Source organism: Triturus cristatus, chromosome 6 (genome assembly GCF_964204655.1).
Source record: "Triturus cristatus chromosome 6, aTriCri1.1, whole genome shotgun sequence".
NCBI lineage: Eukaryota > Metazoa > Chordata > Amphibia > Caudata > Salamandridae > Triturus > Triturus cristatus.
The window spans coordinates 1554973152-1554989370 of record NC_140589.1 but is presented as its reverse complement, the minus strand read 5'-3'; the positions used below and the strand labels follow the sequence as shown (position 1 = coordinate 1554989370).

General features: G+C 42.8%; 1 protein-coding gene across 2 annotated transcripts in view; it reads left to right on the top strand.

Annotated features, from left to right (window-relative positions):
- KIF16B (kinesin family member 16B) overlaps positions 1–16219 on the top strand; it is a 1684060-nt gene that overhangs the window by 449425 nt on the left and 1218416 nt on the right. For both annotated transcript variants that reach the window (XM_085612707.1, XM_085612706.1), the window contains exon 10: positions 15699–15874. In XM_085612707.1, coding sequence (XP_085468833.1) covers positions 15699–15874 — 176 coding nt within the window. The remainder of the gene's footprint in view (positions 1–15698; positions 15875–16219) is intronic.

Genomic DNA, 16219 nt, shown 5'->3' with positions numbered 1-16219 from the left:
GCAAACACCCAGCGATTCTGAGACTAGAGGCAGAAGCCAGCCATCAACATTTTTTCAGGAATACGAACTCATGAGGGACCTGAGACAAAGACCGGCCCAACGAACTCATCCACCAGAAACAAGGGGAGGAAGAGGAGGAAGATGAGGAGGGGCAAAAAAGGCAGAAATGGAACGTTCCACCCCGATTGTGACACGCAGCAAACGGGGGGGACGATGGAACTGAATGAGAAGGAGCAAACCGTAATTAATCTGTCAGATAGGAACTTGACAGAAACTGAATTAAGCATTCTTCAACTAGGTCTTACATTTTGCCCCACACCAACTTTTGATTACACGCAGACACGTATCGACATTTATAAATTCATCAGAAAAATCAAATTGATGAAATTGCATTCACTATATCCCAAGAAAGGTCTGTCACAGATTCCAGAGGAAAAGGAGTACTTGGAAGAACTAACAGGAACTGATTAACAAACTATCCTGTTACTCCATGAACTGGAAGATGAACAACAAGATATAAGTACAACCCAAAGGTTGGAGCAAAGTGGCATCACACAAAAAGGATGTAAGAGCAATTTAAAAGTTAAGTCCAAAACCATTCCAAGAACAGCGTATGATGCGATCGACACGTTCCAGGATGTGGTCATCGAGGAATTAAAAAATCTTCAAAAAGAGAACTTTAATGCTAGAAGAAAGAACTTGACTAAAAAGCAATGGGAAGCAATTGAGGAACTAAAAGGCCTCAGACAAAGGGGGTAACGTAGTAATCCTCAAGAAGACACAATATGAGGACGAAGCATTCTCCCAACTTAAAACGATGGAACATTACACTCCCATAAATAAACAACAATATGATAAGAGCATATCGGATTTCCATGAACTTATCACAAAATGGAGAGATGAGGGGACTCTAGATCAGGATGATTGGAATTTCCTAAAATGTGAACATCCGGAACTGGCAACTTTTTATCATTTGCCTAAAGTACATAAGAGTACAGTATGGCCTCCAGGACGGCCGATCGTATCGTCAAAGAATAGTTTATTGGAGAACACTTCAATATATATTGACCATTTCATTTCTCCTATGGTGAAAGACTTGACCTCCTATCTACGTGATACGAAAGACTTTTTGCGTATTCTAGAGGGTATAACATGGGAACCTAGTATGTTATTGATAACATTAGACATTGCCAGCTTGTACACCTCTATTAATCATGTGAAAGGCTTAGAAGCAATCAGCTTCTTTTTGGGTAAGAGACCATTGAAATATCGGAAGCACAATGAGATGCTGATGGAACTAACTGAATTTTGTTTAACGCATAACATCTTTGTATTTTCTGGACAAATCTATTTGCAAAAACAAGGTACGGCGATGGGAACGTGCTTCGCCCCCAGTTACGCAAACTTGTTCGTGGGCTGGTGGGAGAAGCATGTGGCCTGGACCGGTACCAATGAGAAATGGATGGACAACATTGCTCTGTGGACGTGGTACATTGATGACTTGTTCATCTTGTGGCGTGGTCCGTAGAGCGATGCAGAAGAGTTCATTAAAGCTCTGAATGTCAACAACCAGAATTTACAATTTACAAGCTGCATTAGCAAGGAGGAGGTAGTTTATCTAGACTTGAGGGTGTATATAGAAGGAAACTACATAGAAACAGCACTCTATCGAAAACCGACGGCAGGGAACACCATCCTGCATGCAGGGAGCTGTCACCCGAGAAGTGTAGTTAACAATATATCCCTAGGAGAGTTTCTTAAAACGAAACGCAATTGCTCTACCACCCCAGAATATAACAAAGCGGTCAGTCAGGCCAAATCAAGATTTAAGAAAAGAGGCTATTGCAAAGGCATCCTAGACAAAGCTGAATTTCAATGTAATTCCATAGAGAGACAACATTTACTCGTGGATAAGGAGAAAAGCAAAGATGAGAAAATCAGGATTATCACTAATTTCACTGAGAAATCTTCACAAGTGTTTCAAATTCTCAGAAGGAATTGGAGGATATTAAAATCTGACCATGTAGTGGGAAACAAATTAACTGACAATCCTCTAGTAACATATAGAAGAGGGAATTCCCTAAAATATCATTTGGTGAAAAGTCATTACCTACCCCAAAAAAAGAAACCAATACCTATCAAGGGTTTCTTCCCTTGCATGAAATGCAAAGCTTGCAAAAATAGCCACAAAGTAAAAGATTACCAGATACCAGGAAAGAAAGGAAGAACCCCGATTTCAAAGCTTTTAAATTGCAATTCAGAGTATACGGTTTATTGTTTGGTGTGCCCATGTGGTAAGCAATATGTGGGCAGTACGATCCACCCCACGAAGAAAAGAATCCTAGAACATCTTAGGGCGATGAACAATAGGGATCATAATTATAATTATAATATAATTATAATTATTATGAGATGGAACACAACAGCAATAGCAATCTTCTCACGTTCTTCTGTCTAGATCAGATTGTGAAATCTGAGAGGGGAGGAGATAGTGTGAGGAAATTGCGTATACTGGAATCCAAATACATTATTAAAATGTAAACCAAAACACCTAAAGGACTCAATAATGAAGAAGAAATGTGGGTCCATATAGGATAAAGATGGGGTTCTACCGAGTCAAAGGAATAGGGTGATCTTATGAGTTGAAATGACTGTAATTTAGTTTTGGCTATTTAACAACTATTTTCACTCGAAACAGTGGGTACATGTACATATAAACGATACATATATGTATACATATGGGATTGTCGATATGATGAAATCTGTTTTATGACTGCTAATACCTATGCCCTCTGGAAACAAAGTTCTGCAGATGAATCTGAGTAATAGCTAGCCCATACAGGGCGTAATAGAACAAAATAAGACGGCCGACAATGTTAACACTTAAAGTTCTAAAGTGTGGAAGTAATTGTCATGTTCTGCCTATTCAAAACGGAAAGTAATATACTTCAAGATGATGAATTATCATATACATATAAGGAAAATGATGCTTTATTGTATGGTAACATTGGCAGTTTTGATAGGATGGAATGCATTGGTTTGCTTCATTAAGTAGAGACCAAGTCAGAATGACTCTTGTAAGATGGCCGCCGCAGTAACGATAGTTCTGCGCTTATATTTCTGTGCTTTCTTTTATTTTCATTACCATTTGAAATCACGAATCACTTTCTATTTTTATGAATTGTATGGCACAACTTTATTTAAAATTCACATTATTATTATTTATGGTTTATAACGCGCTAGAATCGACTCTATAAAGAGTATCTCTGCGCACAGAAAGAAAATAGGGAGAGGAAGAAAAAAAGGCCATAAAAAGACATCAACAGCAGCAGAAAGTGTGTCCTTCAAGTTTGTTAAAATAAGAAAGTTTTAAGTTTTTTCCTAAAATTTAAATGTTCTGGGCATTGCCTAAGTTCAAGAGGAAGAGTATTCCATAAAGTAGATCCGATAACCGAAAATGCTTTACCACCTTGTCTGACCTTCTTTGTGATCGGTATTTTCAGTAGAAGTTGGCTACTTGACCTAAGTGAGCGGATAGGATTGTAAGGAATAAATTTATCAATCCAATAGGGGGGTCCACATCCATGTAGGCTCTTATGGATCAGACAGTACATTTTAAAATTAATTCTTTTACGAACTGGAAGCCAGTGTAATTTATTCAGGAGAGGCTGGGAGGGTGTTCTCAAAGTTTTTGAGTAGACACTGACGAAGGCGGTCACGCCGAAACGTGTTTGTCGACTTAATGCAGTAAAGGACGCTAATAAATTGAAAATTTGCTTGTAAAACGCAGATGGCTCTTGAGTGCGCTCTATTGGAAAGGCTCTTTCGACGAAAGAACCTATGGTATGGGATTTAATTGCGCAAACCTCCATGCGCTGAGCAGCACCCGTGGCGTTGAGGAGCAACGGCTGGTGGACCTGTGTTTGTTGATATATATATTCACTGAAAAAAACATAGGTTTCAGGGGCGTTGTAGTTAGCTGGACATTTCCCTCGTACAAAACCCTAGAAATTCCCCCGTTATAGTTAGTTCAGCTAACTATAACTCGCGCACCCGCAATGCACTGCTGATGACGTCACATATTACATCACTCGTGACATGGTCAGTGACATCACTGATGACATCACTGATGACATATCAAATGACATCACTGATATCATCCAGTGAGTATGTGTTTCTGTACAGTTTTAATATGTTTAATATATATAGGGAAAAGTCTGTTGAAGAATGAGTGGGTGTACAAGTGTGTCAATGGATGATTTTCTAGGTGCGTAACTGACTCTAACTGAGTCATTAAATGTATCTTACTGCAGACTAGTGACTAAACTGTGTGAATGTCTGTATGTGTCTGTGTGTAGGTGTATAAGTGGCTGCATGGTTTTGTGAATAGCTATAGGAGTGTCTATATGGGTTATTGATTGTTTGTCTGAGTATCTGTACGATGTACGTAACGCAACGCATGCGCGCTTCCGCAATGCGTCATATGCGTGTATGACGCGATGGGTGCGCGGATCCGGCGAAATATTTAACATTTAAAAAAACATATATATTTGTATTTCATGTGAATATTAATTGAAGACAAACTCTAAACTAGTCTTAAAAGTAATATATTTTTAACACATTGGGCGTTGGAGGATGCGTGGAGAGCACATCACCCCCACACAAGGCTGTACTCCTTCCATTCCATTCCCCATAATTTATGGGTCCGACTGGACCGGTTTTTATGTTCATGAGACAGATTATCTAGGTAGGGTAGTGGCTGACCACGATGCGCATGTCATTCGACTGCATTGGAGACCGCCGCTTCCTCCGGTTCCCACGTGGCGCCTCCCACGCGATTGCCTTACTGATCGGCTTTTAAACCTGATCATGCATGCACAATCCAAGACTACTTCGCCAATAACACCGACACGGCTTCGTCGAGGTTAGCGGAGTGGGATGCGTTCAAGGTAGTGGTGCGAGGCGCGTGTATCACACAGATAGCTGGGGTGAAACGCACACTAGAACGATCACTCATGGACACGGAGCGACACCTGGCAACACTCACCCAGCGCGGAGATAGGGATGCGGCGTCAGCGCGACAGGTAGCTACAGCATGGTCCCGTTACACTGAGGCGTTAAGTACCCTGCGGAAATATAACTTCAGAGCTTACGCAGCCAGGGTGCACCGAGATATAGATAAAGCGGGAAAGCTCCTGGCCTGGCTGGTGAAGCAGGATGCGGGCATACACCCTATCACGGCAATTACTGGCCCCTCGGGGGAAGTAGTACGGACCCAGGTAGATATCCTCCAGGTTTTCTATCAGTACTATAGCACCGTCTACCGGGCCCCACAATCGACCTACCCGGAAGCCATTCCCCGCTTTTTAGACCCCTTACAAATTCCATGCATCTCCAGAGCCGACAACGCCAGCCTGGAAGCGAAGATTTCTGCGTCGGACATCTCGCAGGCTCTCCGAGCCATGGCACGTCGTAAAGCACCAGGGATGGACGGCCTACCCCTAGAGTATTTTAGCGCCTTCTCCCCCCTCCTGACCCCGCGCCTTGTCGCAATGTACGCAACTGCGTTTGAGAAGGGAGAACTACCTAGCTCTCTCCGTGAGTCAATCATCGTGTCCTTTGTGAAGCCACATCGGGACCCACAATCGCTATCATCTTACCGCCCAATTACGCTCCTTTCGGCTGATTGCAAGATATTGGGGAAAATTCTGGCAGAGCGCTATGAAGGGATCCTCTGACCCCTGATTCACATGGATCAGTGTGGGTTTGTCCCGGGTCGCTGTACCTCCCAAAACCTGCGGCGTCTATTCCATGTCCAGGATCAGTTCTTCGGAGGGCAGGGATAGGTCCCAATTTACTTAGATATACCCAACTTCTCTATACCAATCTTACCACTCGCGTCAGGATAGGGCAGTATATCTCCGCGCCGCTGCAGGTCGAGCACGGGACCAGACAGGGCTGTCCCCTCTCCCCTCTAATCTTCGCGTTGGCGATGGAACCTCTTGCCATACGTCTGCGGGAGGGAGGAATTGACTGGGGCATCCCGATAGCAGGTACGATACACAGTGTCTCCCTGTACGCGAATGATTTGCTCCTCTACATCCGAGATGCCACAGCGGACCATACTGCGATTTGGACGGCGCTGCAGGACTTCGCGGCGGCCTCCGGGCTGCGAGTAAACTGGGACAAGTCCATCGTGTACCCTTTTCACCCGGGGTCCCAGCTGCGAGATGTCCGCCTCAGCGAGAAGACGCTGTCGGTGGGTGCCACAGCCCCCCGATACTTGGGGGTACAGCTCTATCACTCTCCAGCCGACCTGTTTGATGGCAATCATCGCGCGCTGTTGGCTGGGATCAGATCGGCGGTGCGATTCTGGACAGCCCTCCCGCTGGCGCCCATAGGTAGAATGGCACTTGCAAAAATGATCCTGGTGCCCTGCCTTCTCTATTACTTCGCCAACCTGCCGGTGATCCCGCCACACGCCTTTTTTCGAGACCTGGATACACTCCTGCGTTCCCTTATCTGGGGAGCTGGCAGGCCTTGGATCGCCTTACGCACACTGCAGTTACCCACCACGGAGGGTGGCCTAGGGGCCCCAGCCTTTGAATCATACTTTCTAGCGGCGCAGCTCCAATGGCTGTCGTACTGGACAGCTGGCCGCCATATGGGAGAAACCTATACGCAGCAAGGCCAGATCCCCGTACCGGAATTGTGCCGATTGCTACTTCCAGGCTCCAAACCGCGACGCACCTACCCACTTCAGGTCTCCGTGGCCAGACGCTGTATGTTACGGATTCACCGAAAGGCGCCCGACGCGCCGGCCTACTCTCCCAAGCTACCCCTAGTTGGCTGGCCATGTCGGGAGAACTACTTCCCGTCGGCCCGGCTCGGCCCCTGGACAGCGTGCGACATCACAGAGGCCGAGGCGTTATTTACCGACAGCCAGCTGGTGCCCTTTACTCACCTCACGGACTTGTATGGTCTGCCGCCGGGGCAATTCCTGCTCCACAGGCAGTTGATAGCACACTTCCAGCCCTATGCGGACCTCTTCAAAGGGGAGCCGGAGACGCACCCGGTCATTCACACGATCCTCCACATGGGCTCCGGTCGCCACCTCGTTCGTTAGTTGTACAAGGCTATTAGACAACTTCTTAATCAACCACTGGTCGCCCTTCGCTCCCAATGGGAGGAGGACATCGGGAGACAATTGCATGATACAGAATGGGAGAAAGCCCTCGAGTTCCCCAAAAAGGTGTCCCGCAACGCGCGCTTCAAAAACGTCCAATATAATATCTTACATAGGGCGTATCAAACCCCTGCACGCCGGCAACGTTTTTGTCCGGATGTACCGATCTTGTGCCCCCGATGCCGATCCCCGGATGCCCGGCTCCAGCATATGTTCTGGAGCTGCCCGTCACTGGGTCAGTATTGGACGGCCGTCCTCACATCTATCACTGCGATAACTAAGCTCCCAGACCTGCGCTCCTGGGAGGCGGTAGCCCTGTGACTGTTCCGCAACCCTAAGCCGCTCAAAGCCCACACCTGCTTTGCTTCCCTCACATTGTTGCTAGCTAAACGGGCCATTGCCATGAAATGGCGAGACCCCCAAGGGCCATCTAGAGAGGTGTGGGCAGGGGCTGTGAGGAAATGGGCAGCAGCGGAGGAGGAGGCAATTGGAGAGGAGGAAACGCGGGGGCGTACCCGCTTGCAATGGAATGGACCCAACTACTCTTTCAATTCACCCAAGCCTGGCCGCCCACAGGGACACGCTTGACGCCACCATCACCGCACACGCCCCCCCCCCCCCTTAAATCCTGTTTCGGAAGGTAATAGCTCCCACGAACTCTGATACTCTACCCACAATACCTAATAGATTGCACTTATCCCCTGCACTGACCAGGTGCGCCCCTAGCACTGGGGCGGAGTCTAGGCCCACCATAGTAGACGCAACGTGAACACATGAGCAACGACGTCCCCGGTTCACCCCCCAGCCCCCACCCCTGCTGCGTATTCTAACACGGTCTGTCAAGACGCACATCCCCTAGCACACACTTCGATGATAGTGGTTTCCCTTCCCTAGTTCTTTCTCTGTTATATAATTGTTTTAAAAGGAAAAAAAATAACAAAAAACGAGATCTAAGTCACCTTGTGTTGTCACCGCTGCCCCCCCTGACGCAGCCGGCCCCTCATGGGGTTGTAGGCGGCTTGCTGTGTATTCTACCTCCCCCCACATACTACCTAGCACTGGTACTTTAGCCCTGCCGGCCCGGCGGGATGTAGGCAGTGGATGAGTTGTATGGCCTACGATACTAATAAAGATCTTGTTTGTATAAAAAAAAAAAAAGTAATATATTTTTACATCTAATCCTATATTTCTTTTTATTTGAATTTAGCGGATGCGCGCTGGGTGCGTGATGCGTAAGCGCAGGGTGCACGGATCCCATGTGACCTGCAAAAAAAGAGATTTGATTGGTTCATTACACTTCCTATTCTAACTATTCAAAGACCCCACCCATTTCAATCATTCTTCTTTGAGCTTCTTTGGAGGAACATCTCACACCTTAGAACTAGAAGAAACTTTTTGGGGAAGAATTCCACAGCTGCAATTTTTCTGAAGACAATGGCTTCTGCACAGCAGCCACCATCAGAATCAGACCATTCGTCCCATGAGGAATTTGTTGTGGAACTTCCACGCACAGAAAGATACACCTCTGTGGTGTGGAAATTTTTTACCTTCCCAGAAGGACAAAATAAAACTAATTCAACTAAAGTGACATGTAAAATATGTCAAAGAGTGCTTTCCAGAGGAGATCCATCAAAAAAATACTCTTGTGGGACTGCGAGTATGTTAAAACACCTGAAGACTCTGCATCCCGTGAACCTGGCCAAGCAGGAATGCAGAAGACTCCGACAGCAGCCTCAGCCAGCAGTGGCAAGCACTTCTGCAGCATCACCATCGAGCACTCACCCGGACATACGTCCAGAATTTGGAAAACTAAAAATTAGTTGCATTAAATGCAACAAACTACTATGTTACGGCGAGCAGTCAATTGAACTAATCTGCCGAGCGCAGCAAAACCACAAGTTGACTGTTTTGTTCCTCCTGTTGTCTTTATTTCCTTTTGAAAAAACAAAAAAATAACAAAATTGTTCCAAAAAGTACAAAAAATTAAAAAACAAAAAAGAAGAAAAAAAACTTTCCTGGTTTAAAAAAGAGCTATATTTGTTTGTTTGTCTGTGAAACTTTAGATGAATGTATGTGTAGTACGTATTTGACTGAACAAATGCATTAGTAGCGTATGGTGAATGTATGAGTGCAGAACTATGAGGAAGTGCTGCAGCATCACACAGTAACCTCATTAACTACAGGGAGCTGTAGTAGTTCCGAAGCACAGGGATGCAACATATGCACATAAATATGTTGCAAATCTATGCTTCTCTCTGCACGGCTGCTTAAACTGCAGCCATGTGGTAACACAGGCACCCTTGCACCATAGTGCAAGGATATCTGTGTCATGTGCGGTTTGTTTTTGTGCAGGAAGACACCTTCCTGCACAAAAACAATCAGTAAAGGCATTTTTCTCCTTCAATGTATGCTGAGCATTTTAGCATGCATTGAAGATGTAAAAATGTGGAGAAATGAAAACAATTCTCCTTGTTGTGCTTTCCTACACCAATTTTAAAATGGTGCAGCATTCACACACAAATCCAGTTTTATGATTTCTGACAAATCTAGGCATGTTTCTTGTTCTATGAGTATTCAGTGCAATCATGCACAACAACACTTATAGAACACCCTTTCAACGCAAACTGGTGTGCATAATGAGGTTGTATTTACATGGAGTATAAAAAGTGCAGAGTGCCTTTTCCTCTTTGTAAATATGAAATAGTGTCTTGCGCAATAACTATGTTACAAAAAGTGACATATTTCCAGTTTAAAAATTCCTTACGAATGATAGAAGGTAAGCACAGAGTTTTGTCTGCAAAGATGTTCAAAGAAGAATGATTGAAATAATTGCGGTCCTTCAATAGCTACAATTGGAAATATTATGAACCCCTCAAATCTCTTTTTTTGCAGGTCACATGATATCTGATTATGGTCAGATTTCAAAACTACATAGGTATAAACAGAGTATTTTTAGAAACGTGTTTCAACTTTGTAGCTTCTTGCAGACCTCCTCATTCTGCATATTGAGACTTAGTTAAACTTACCTTCACAGTAATAGCAATAAAAAATGGTATACATTTTTTTCAGATTTTCATTGCAATCTAAATTCATATAAATTGCTTATTTTTTAATTTGGATCTGTGAAAGAAAAGAAAAAAAAATTATAACATGTAATAATACATTTTTACAACACAGCATAATTTCCACAAAGTAATTTGTTTGCCTTTTTTGCTGTTATCAGAATATATTAAATTTCACTAAAAATAGTGATTTCAATCATACTCATCACTTAACAGCGGGCAAAAAAAAAACAATCAAAAAGATTGTTAAAAAAACCCAACATGCTATTCTCAACAAAATACCACAAGATACACATCACAGATATATAAAATGCTTACAGCTAACAAAATTTTATAAGTTTAACTTACAAAAACTGTAAATGTTGTCGCTTTAAAATATTCACCGAATCTAAGGATGAATTTTTGGAGGACGCACCACGCCCACAACGTTTTCCTTCAGTGGTGTGGAATTTTTTTACTTTTCCCGAGGGGCAAACAAAGATCAATGCTACCTTGGTCACGTGCAAGATTTGCAAAAGAGTTCTGTTGCAAGGGGATCCTAACAAGAAATACTCGCACGGCAAGTATGATGAAACACCGAAGGACCCTTCATCCAAACAATCTTGCACGAGAAGAGTGCAAACAGATGAGAAACACTCCTGTTCTGTATCTGTAAAAAAGAATCACAAATATATGTATATTAATAACTTTCATATTTATACTATTCCATTACTGTACAAACACATTTTATATAAAAACTGACTAAGACTATAGCCCTGAACCACAAGTGCGACGATGGTTAAAACACTACATGCATAGTGCATACTACTTTGAAGCAGTTCATGCACTAAAGTCTACCTCACTAAAAGACTACATGCTAACTGACTGAATGATTACAGTACTATAAGGAGACACACTGGGTGAGTGACAGGGTGTTTGCTAGAAGTGTATGAATACTGACTGGGGAATTGAAGGTGTGAAAGACAACTGTGTAGGTGGTTAGAGGCCTGCATGCATAGTGAATAGGCATTTGAAGCAGTCTATGTGCTAAGGCCTGGCTCACTGCATGAGTACTTGGGTACTGACTGAATGATTAGAGTACAGCAAGGAGAGTGCCTGGGTGAATTTATAAGTGGTTGGCTTTTGACACAGTGAATGGATTAGTACTTGGTACTGAATGGGTCACTAGAGGAGTACAAAGGGAGTGACAGGATGTTTGCTGGACTGTATGGATACTGACTAGGGAATTGAAGATGTGAAAGACAAGTGTGTAGTATGTTAGAAGACTGCATGCATACTGCACACACATTTGAAGCAGTCTATGTGGTAATGTATGGTTCACAACATGAGTACTTGGAAACTGACTAAATCATCAGATTACTGCTAGGACAGTGCCTGGGTCAAACTTTTAAATTTTCAGTTCTGGCACAGTGAAGAGAATAGTACATGGTACTGCACTTTAGTGTCAAACCCTGACTCATTTTATCAATACATAAGCAAAGAATAGCTTCTAAAGCTACTAAAACTTGACAACATGACCGATTTTAAAACAGTGTTCTGTCAGCAAATACACCATGTTACCAAACACTTCTATCACAATCCTTACCCAAATGTACACAGACTCAGTGTGATGTTAGACAAGCACCACTATCCCTAGGAGTTTATCAAAACTCATTCACTACAGTGGAAGTGGTAAGGGAACTGCACACAATCTACATATTTCAGGACTGCACTTTTGTCTCAAAGCCTGACTCATTTAATCAAAGCATAAGCAAAAACTGCCTTCTAATGCTACTAAAACTTGACAACAAGACAGGTTTTAAAACAGTTATCTGTCAGCAAATACACGATGTTACCAAATGCTTTTCTCACAGTGGTTCCCAAATGCACACAGACTCAGTGTGATTCTAGACAAACAACACTATCCCTAGCAGCTTACCAAAACTCATTCACTACTGTGCAAGGGGTAAGGAGACTACACACAATCTACATATTAAAGTACAGCACACTAGTGTCAAAGCATGACTTATTTTATCAATGCATAAGCAAATACTGGCTTCCAATGCTACTAAAACTTGACAACATGACAGGTTTTAAAACAGTTATCTGTCAGAAAATACACAGTGTTACCAAATGCTTCTCTCACAGTGGTTCCCAAATGCACACATACTCACTGTGTGATTCTAGACAAACAACACCATCCCTTGCACTATACCAAAACACATTTCTTCATCTAGAAGGAGTACTACATTTTAATATAGAAACATAACTCATTTCACAAATTCATAAACAATGACTGTTTTCTAATTCTACCAAAATATAAAAACAGCACAGTTATCTGTCTGCAAACACATGAAAAATAAAAATGCTTATCACAGAATGGTTTCTACATGCACACACACTGTCAATAAGATTGTAGAGAAAAAAAGTACTCCTTACACTTTAGCAGGAAAAATACATTAGTCTGATTAAAATTAAAATAGTCTACATACATCCCCTCACAATTAAATAACTCACCTTTCAAGTTGTTTTGTAGATTAAGAAGTATATCAGTCACACACCAGATTTTCTTTTACAGAGTCTCTGCACTGTGCACCTCTCAGCAAAAACAAAGAATGGAAAAGTTTCCCTTTCATTTTCCACACATATACATGTAAACATCAAATCACAATCCTTCACACATACATTCAAAAGCAAACACACATTTCTATTGGTTAAACATTTCAACACTTTCCAAATGAAATACATTTCAACTCTTCCCCCAATCTGCCTTCTGCCTGTTACCAAAGAAACAGGTCATGGAACACTGCACTGAGCACACAGGTCACAAGTTCAGCACACAATGTTGCTAAACAAGACAGCAAGTGTGCTTAACTTTTCAACATATCAGCTTATCATATATAATGTTCCTTACAATCAGTTTGTGTTAACCAATAAGAATCATGCCTTTAAAAAACAGAAATATACACCCTACCTTTCAGTGTAGAAAGTTGTCATACAACCAATGATTTCTTGTCTTTTTTCAATTAATTTTTCCTTGGATCCGCGCACCCAACGCGAGAGGATCCGTGCACCAAACGCGGTAGGATGCGCGCACCGTGCGCGCATTCCGCCATTTTTAAAAAAAATTTTTAAAGGGTCCCCAGGGGGACCCCCTAAGCACCTCTACAGGGTCAGAGTATTTCCACTCTGCCCCCTTTATATGTTTTACAAACTTATTCCCCTTGCTTCTTCAGCCTCTCCTCTACCGAGGCAGAAAATGGCCACCAAAATTTCCTGGTTTCGAATGTAGACAGACACTCGACAGCCAATTAGCATTCAACACGCGATCGGGAGGGTGCGCACTTGGTTCGGGGCGGGTGCGCTTACGGTGCGGGTAGGGTTCGCGGATCCTCCCCGCCATAGATATATATATGTACTTTTAACTCTAATTTTCTCAGGAACTACTGAACGGATTCACACCATTTATGCAAAAGGCACGGGTCTGAACTGAGGACTACCTCTTTCCCAAATTTGGTGTAATTCCGTTCAGCGGTTCGGGCTGTAGCTGCGAAAACAGATCCTATGGTAAATTGCATGGGGAAAACGCGTTTTGGGACCCCCCTTTTTTCTCGTCCCCCGCTTGACGAATCACCACGAAACTTTCAGGGTAGGAGCGGAGCGGAGCTGGCCAAAAGTTTGGAAAATTTCGCTAAGATTCGTCAGCCGGCGCCAGAGTAATTGGGAATAGAATGTTGCGGATTTCCTATGGAAAATAGGTCCTAACTATAACTATCTACTGGCGACCGCCAGTAGATAATATATATATGTGTATATATTCCTTTCAACGCCTGTTTACACAATTTGTAGCATTGTAACAGACTCCAGCACGCTTGGGGTCGCTTCATGGAGATTTTAATTCAGGCACATAAAGCCTGGTAACGCGTTTCGACTGCGTAAGCTGTCTTTGTCAGATATATATATATATATATATATATATATATATATATATATATATATATACACACCCACACATACCCACCTCCAGCTGATCCTCGGTTGTCTCTACACTTCCACCACGGATAAATTCAAATGCCCACAAAGCTACGAATTAATGTCTTGCATTTTTTAAAGCATATCAATGGACTGTGTATAACACTATATTTCTTTTGGTTTTGTTGTTTTTTACTTCTACTATGTTTTACCATGTTTTGCTCAGTGTAATTTGGAACGAAAAGAAACCTCTGCATGCTTTAAATCTTGTGTGCTTTTATATAAACGCGTGCATGTGTGTTTCTTATGTCGGTACTGTAATGTAAATGCTCAACCTAGCGCGTGATACCTTCTTATGATTTCCGTAATCCGTTCCAAAGGGTGGCGTGCCGATACCTTTGTGCCTAGTACTTCACTTTCGGAAATGTTTTTCCTATATGGTGGGAGGGGGTGGAAACATCCACGGATTGCACCCCTTTGCTACGCTATTTCCACAAGTGCTAACCATCTACTGTATGAAACAGAACAGGGTTCACCTGTTACTGAGGCAATAAACACTAGTTACCTCCTAGGCATTATAGTTTCTGCAGAGTTACCTAATTTACTGTATCCCTCCAAATGCAAAAGGCCCTCTATCCGCGGCTGCGAGCTCTTGTCAGTGACACATCACCCCCCCCCCCGCGTTGTTGCTGTAATCGCCTCTTTTTAGAGCGGCAGAGCGCAGTGACATCATCCTCGTAGCATGTAATTATATGAAATCACCAGTGGTTTTAGACATTTAGACACACCTACTGAGTGCGACGTATAGGACACATGAGTGCAAGGAGAAACCATTCTGAGACTGGTGAGGTTTCAGATGCCCGTCTCTTCTTGAAGGAGTTCAGCCCTTCCCAATGACAGACCAGGTAGCAATGAAAAAATGTCAACCCAGTGATTTTCTGAGAAATAGGAATCTGTGTGTGACAAAGATGTGCGTAGCTGCTAAAGAAAAACGAAATTAACAGCTTAGACGCACACAATTTTGCAGCAAAGTAGGTTCAATAGGTGCAACTTCAAATGGACATGCTGAATGAGTTCATGGTTTGAACTGAGTGCGAGCTCCCCCGAGGCGTGACGTCATATTCTACCGTGGCCCTCGTGGTGTCTCACCATTTGATACATAGTTTTGCAAGTTTGGGTGACCTCGAGGACCTTAATTTCCCAGTCTATGGACTGTACTGTTTGTTATATTGTAGACATGACACAAATGCCATATATGTGTATATACACATACCCAGTCACCCTGTCATCTAAAATAAATAAAATCATAAAACACGACTTACATAACTAACTCCAATTCAAAAAGCAACTTTCTTGTTAGTGACTGTTAGCAATAAAAGGACACAATAAATGTGGTCCTCTGGCAAAAACTCAGATCTGGTTTGCAAACTGTTAACTTTCTTCCTGCTAAATGAAGTGTAGGCTGCTGGGTAATTTCTCTATGATTTAATCCTTCACAGCTATTTCACCTGCCGATATCAATTATGGAGAAACGTTGAGCACACTTCGCTACGCAAATAGAGCCAAAAACATCATCAACAAGCCAACCATTAATGAGGACTCGAACGTCAAATTAATTCGCGAGCTCCGGGCTGAAATTGCACGTCTGAAGGCTCTCCTAGCTCAGGGGAACCAGGTGAGTTCTTTACACAGACATATCATGCATTTTCTAGAGTTTAATTAGCTAATTATGCTCTCATTACATTGATTTGGAATGAATTGAGGAAGTGCCTCTTAAACATATGAATGAAGGGGTTGCTATCTTTCCCAATCTCTTGATTCATTTTTTCCCCTACATGCTTTAGCTTGTAATATGTTTCATCTATCAGATCTTCAATCATTTTAATAACTTTACATAACTTAATTTGTGGCAGTGGTTTTGACGAAAACTTTGAGATTTCTTTTTTTAACCAATGTTGACAAAAGTGGATGGAAAACAACGTAGGGCAGGAGCGGTCATTTGTGGCACAAGTCACATCAA